General features: G+C 35.4%; 1 protein-coding gene across 2 annotated transcripts in view; it reads right to left on the bottom strand.

The window, feature by feature from the left end:
* Positions 1-795: 795 nt before the first annotated feature.
* SNX5 (sorting nexin 5) overlaps positions 796-6,000 on the bottom strand; it is a 45,329-nt gene continuing 40,124 nt past the window's right edge. Inside the window, exons 11-14 of one of the 2 annotated variants that reach the window (XM_074209384.1) lie at positions 3,963-4,122; positions 3,091-3,114; positions 2,880-2,965; positions 796-1,795 (exon numbers count right to left, since the gene is read on the bottom strand). In XM_074209384.1, coding sequence (XP_074065485.1) covers positions 1,745-1,795; positions 2,880-2,965; positions 3,091-3,114; positions 3,963-4,122 — 321 coding nt within the window. In that variant the 3' untranslated portion in view covers positions 796-1,744. The remainder of the gene's footprint in view (positions 1,796-2,879; positions 2,966-3,090; positions 3,115-3,962; positions 4,123-6,000) is intronic. The other variant, XM_074209385.1, reaches the window with a different exon arrangement.

The following is a 6,000-nucleotide window of genomic DNA, read 5'->3' as shown; positions in this document are numbered from 1 at the left end:
TATTATATATTTCTATTATATGATTCTCTAAGTTCTGTCCCTTCCCTGATTTCATATTAATCTCTTAGTGTAATCCTGGATGATCTTCTTGCCTTTAGCCTCTTGACCTCTTTAATCTATCACTTTCATTGCTTCAAGAGCATTTCTCCAGAAGCATCATTCTACAAGTATTTCCCTTGCTCAGTCTTCAGGAGTTTCCCACTGCCTATGGAACAAAGTAATAATAACCACCCCATTCTAGAATATAGTCTTCCACAATTCAATCTCCCATTCCCAGACTTTCTACACCCCTTCCCCAACATTACACCACAGCAGAGCTAAAGTGAAAGGCTAAATGCCACATTCTCAACCTTCCTTCCTAACTATAGTACCTTTCCCCAAGCTCAGAACAGTCCTCTTCCTACCAATCCATTTTATTTACTGAAAATAGCTTAAACACTCCCTTCCCAATTCATTCATTCCACTCCAAATTAAGTCCTTTGGGAAATGGCAATTGGGAATATGTGCTTTATGGAGACCCATATTAAGTCACTGTGGCATTCAATGCCAAAAATAATGATCCAGAAAGCTAAGTACTGGAGGGAGCTTTCAAAAAGTTAAATTTTTAGTTTAGCTTTTGTCATTGAATTAAGAGCAGTGCACACAAAACTTTCTCAATGAACATGCAGCTGTCAGTTCCCTACCCCAATCAGAAAAGGTCAAACTTTTTGATCCCTAACAATCACCGAGTTTCAAATCATGAAGGAATTCAAAGACTTGAATACAGTTTTAGAATACAAATTAAAAAATAAAAAATTCCAGAAAGCATTTTTTATTTTATTATACATTATGCAATAAACCAGTTTGTGTAAAAAAAAACAAAATAGACAAAAAAGGGAAGAAAAAAGATACATACATACAAGCCCTGTCTTAATTGGATTTTTATGCTTCCCCCCCCATACCAGGCAGTAGGAGTAATTAAAAAAAAATCAATATGGCCAATTATACTATACTAGGCCAATGTACTGTTTCCATACCCTTGAGGTATATTCTTCTCCCCTCCTATACTGGTGACACTCTAAAAATAGGAGAAATATCTCTTACCCAAGTGTCTTTATATTCCAACTACAAAACCTGTACAAGATTACTTACAAAAATAAATCTAATGAAATAGCCTTGATCTCCCAATATAATATAAATACTTGAGGTTATTAAAAGACTATGGGAAGAATGGGGGGGGAAATCTGATTAAAGAGTGGAATGTTTGGTCACCTGTCATTCAATTCTTGAGCTCAAGAATGTTATGTTATACATAATTGGCTTCTAATTCTAATTTTTAATTTTTAACTGGATGGGAGCACAAATTATAATGGGACCCTCTTGTATCAAACTCCTTCTAATGCTTTTCTTCCAATAGACATATTGGAAGACATATTTTCCTTACCATTTAAAGGAATTTACATTTAAAGGACTCTACAACTTGTACTCAAATATTTTGAGGTATTAAATGTATTTGACAGTAAAGTTAGCTATATCCAAATAATATAAATGCAATTTAACTCAAAGGAAAATTCTAAAAAATTAAACATGGTTATGTATTAGTCATTTTTCAGAAAGCAAAATATTTATTCATATAAATTTTTAGACCTAAAGTTTTAGTCAAAAGTAAAAATAAATCTTCCATGGCTAATGAAATTGAGTGCAATTGATGCTGGTTTTCACATTCATCTTCAGTTCATTCAGGTTCATTCAGAGTAAAGGCAACTTAGTTGTTCTTGAAAAGGTCAATGCAGCTTTGCAAGAGGGAGACATTATTCTAGAAGGAAGGGGAGAAATAGCTGTGAGGCAGTCTAATAAATCATTTGGTCACCTATCTTAAAATGTTTATGCTCCAGAAGATAATTAAAAATCACTTGGACTGACTTTTCCATTAGATAAATTCAGAGTCAGGTACAAAGCTGAGTATGAATTCCTTATTCTAATGATATGCCAAATTTCAGATATCTAATTCCTTTCTAATTTATGTTGCTTCTCTTCAGATCCTGAAATAGTGTCCTGCATTTCCTAGTAGTTTATAATTTTCTCTCCACATTTCCATAGATAACACAGCAGCGAACTTGTCAATAGTCATACTTGAAAGCAGTGCATGGGTCCCTGAAATCAACTATCCAGTATTCCAGGATTCTACCTTTCAGTGTTTGAAGCAGTGACCTTAGAAGGCTGTTTGTAAATATATGACAGGATAGTCTTATTTTTGGCATGAGTAATAGCTACATCCATAGTTGCTCTCAAAAAAGCAACACTATTTTTCAGGCGTTAAGGACAACAGTTTGTATTGGTTTTCTCTATAAAAACCAAACAGATGGTCCTTAATTAAGCCTTTGTCTTGTTTAATAAGTATGAGAATTGTGGTGTCCAAATTCACCAGAATATAAGTTAGTGTCACGATACCTCATTACTTTTCACAGTATTATTTTCATTGACTGCTTGGGCATAACTTGCAAATGACCATATAATGAAGGATAATGACAAATTCTTCTATACATGTTAAAAATAACATTCCATGTTAAAAAGGAATTCAAATTCAATCTAACATCATTAGGCCAAGCTCCTTTGTTCTATCCAATCTCCTTTTGAAAATGGGAATGGGGCAGCTTGGACTCCTACTGAAAACCCTATGCTCCCTCCCAGAAGACTCTCACTCAGCTTAGCTCCCACAATGTTCTTTTACCCAAAGATAAATTCTAGTGAATCCAATTAACAGTATCTGAGATACAATTGCACTTCTGCTGAGACACGGGGAACAAAGTTTTAGTGGTGAAGAAAGAGCAATCTTCTTCCTAACTCATGAAACAAAAATTGGCACTACATAATGATTCAACATGAAGACATTAACTTACTTTTGCATGCTTTATTTCCAGTTCAGACATTTCAATTAGGTTTTTCCTAAATGCTGCCACTCTTTTCCGTTTAAAACTCATCAGTTCTACAGGAGAGACAAATGTTCAACTTGAAAAAACCAAAAAATTTGCATTTTGTCTTTACATACCATAAAAATGCTAGGATTTTTAAATTTTATAATTATATTTATAATTAGAATTTTATACTCACTCTCAAGGCAATCAGAAACTGCAACTAGAAAATAAGATGCAAAGCTAGCTCACTGATGAAGAAAACATACCAATATGCTTTATAAATCATGAGTCTAATATCTTTCAGCATCTTTACTGCCTAAATGCTAATGAAAAGCAAAGTCCATATTTATAGATAAGATGGAAAGTCTGGAGATGGCAGACAATTCCATCAATTGGAAAGAATAAACTGGAAACACCTACATTGGTATAATAGTTTATAAACTGTACAAATTTCAGTTAACATGATTTAAAAAAAAAGAAATTTAAATAGGATGAAGAAAAATGAATTCCAGAGAAAGCATTACAAAAACACAACTACCCAGTGTCTACCAACAGGTGAGGAGTGAAGATAAATTTTGTATAATATTGGTCAATCATTCATGTAACTGATTGATAATTTCTGTTGTACAAAAATGTCATTAAAGAAGATGGAAGATTAAGATTTGGTATAGAAGTTCGTTCTGCCAGATTGCTAAACATAAAAAGCCAATTGGTTAGATTTATACATTTCATCTAACCTTTAACATCGGGATACTTATGAGTGTATCCCCAACATAAGCTGACTTAGAATTTCTGGTAAAATTCAGCTTTAATGGATCTAATGAAACACAGTAAGAAAACTTTAGATAAGCATCTAACTCTGTAATCTTTCCTTCCCACACCTACCACAACACCTGTAATCATATTTAGCATTAAATGTACACTTGTACCTTCCAAGTTTTGCGACAACCCTGGCATAGACTAATCCATTCTGGAATAAACTATTTGGGATTTGTATTACATGCTCTACTAAGAGGGCCCTGCTGAGTTAAATTATGGAGACCTGTTAATAGATAAGCCTCATCCTACCTTCTTTTGCAGATTCAGAAAGCTGTTCAAATTTTTGACAGCATTCTTGCTGGTGTGTCTCAGCTAACTTGACATCTTTGCTTTTTAACCGAGCTTTGTCCAGAGCTTTGTTTGAGTTTTCATAGTCAATGAGGGCTTTTGTACGTCTATACAAGAGATCCTGGAAAGAAGACATGTAATATAGTAATGTAAACAATTAAAATATGACATTGATTTTAAGAATCTAGAACTACTCTAGTCATAATGACATAAAATTAAAATTTAACTTATTTCAGAAGTAAAATAGCTTAATTGTAGGCATTTTTAAAAAATATACAAGATATAATCTAAACCTTTTAGAACTGGTCTCTTTATTTTGTTAGTAATGACAAGAATGTAAATCCTTCATTAGCAAATACCTGCTAACAAACTTCACCTGCATGACATATCGCTATCTTAGATTCAACTCATCCAAAATGGAATTCATTTTACTTCCTCCCACAAAGCCATTCATCCATCCAACCTCCCAATTTCTCTCTTCCTGTCTATGTCACCATCGTCCCTCCAGCTACCCAGGTTCACCTCAGAGCCAGCCTTGTCTCCCTGCTACTCCCCTCATCTGAGGCTGATTTTGTTTGTGCACACATACACATACATACCCATAAACATACATACACACTCTCTTAAAGAGGTCCTAGACTACGACAATATTGTAACAGCCTTTGAACTGATTTCTTCACCTCTCCAATCTATCCTAGACACCAAAAATCTGACCAAATTTCTCCTCTAAACAAAATATCTCTTAGATAAAATAGAAACTTCTCAGTCTGAATTTTAAAGTTCTGCTTCTTGCTTCTACCTCTCTTTCCATGTTGCTCATCAGCCTTCCTGTACACACCATCTGTTTTGTTAAGCCGATATGGTCACTCCTCCTCCAGAGTCTCCACCTCCACTTACAACTACTCTCTCCCATTTGTAGGCCTCCACTTCACTGCTGCCTGCCAGAAACCCTCCCTTATTCCAAAGCACAACTAAGACATCTAAAACAACTTACATCACGCTTTTCCTAACTGCCCCTAGGTGTCAGTTCTCTTTTCCTCTCAAATACTTTATGCACACCAACTATGAATAATTAAAAAAATGAGTGAAGACCCCAGAGAACAGGTAATAAAAATGAAAGAAAGGAGGGATAACAAAAATGGGATACTGCATGTGTTGTCAGGTGTTGTGAATATTTTTGCTTTGCTGTTTTCCTGTCAGAAAGGAGGGTTCAATATGGAAGGAGCTTAAAGCCCATGTGGACAGGCAGGCTAGTCACCTCATGGAGAACTCCAGATATGGAAACTCCTTTCATCAACAAGGATGAGAAGTTAGACTGTACCTAGGCTCTCCAGGGGCTGAGAAGCTTGACTTGCCTTGGTGGATCAAACCAAACCTTCCTGACTCCAAGGTCAGCTTTCCACTGCCACACGCCACCTCCCACCTTTCATGTGTCAGGTGCTTAAGGTGTTCACTGAACTGAAATATAGTCATCCATCAGTTAAGTCACAATGCTAATAAATCCCTAAAAGAAGTCATCCCTTCATATTTCTGATTTAAAGATTAACCAGTACTATATAATGTTAAAACCAGGTGGCACCTGAGGGATCAACTAGTCCAACCTTCTCATTTTACAGATGAAGAAACAGAAGTCCCGTGTCTTGTCAAAGGTCAAAACCAGGAAACAAAAAGCTACTACTTATCAGAAAACAATTACAGGGAAGGAAGATAAGAGAACATGCAGACAGATGGAAACAAAAGTTATTAAGTCTTAGAAGTTACTATCTCCTGGAGGTAAAAGGTCTCAAAGATAACTATCAAGGAGAAATCATAAAAAAATGCTGCAACTTAAGAGAATTTTAATCAAGTTGTAGCAGTCATCTAGTCCAAGCCACATCTAACCAGAATCCTCAACACAGGACGTCCATGCTGCCAAAGTGGTCATTCAGCCTCTGCTTTTGGATAACTATGATCCTTTTTTCTTTTTTAGTTTTTTTGGCAAGGCAATGGGGTTAAGGGG

This window comes from Macrotis lagotis, chromosome 1, assembly GCF_037893015.1.
Source record: "Macrotis lagotis isolate mMagLag1 chromosome 1, bilby.v1.9.chrom.fasta, whole genome shotgun sequence".
NCBI lineage: Eukaryota > Metazoa > Chordata > Mammalia > Peramelemorphia > Peramelidae > Macrotis > Macrotis lagotis.
The sequence above is the reverse complement of the archived record's forward strand: the minus strand, read 5'-3'. Positions and strand labels throughout refer to the sequence as shown.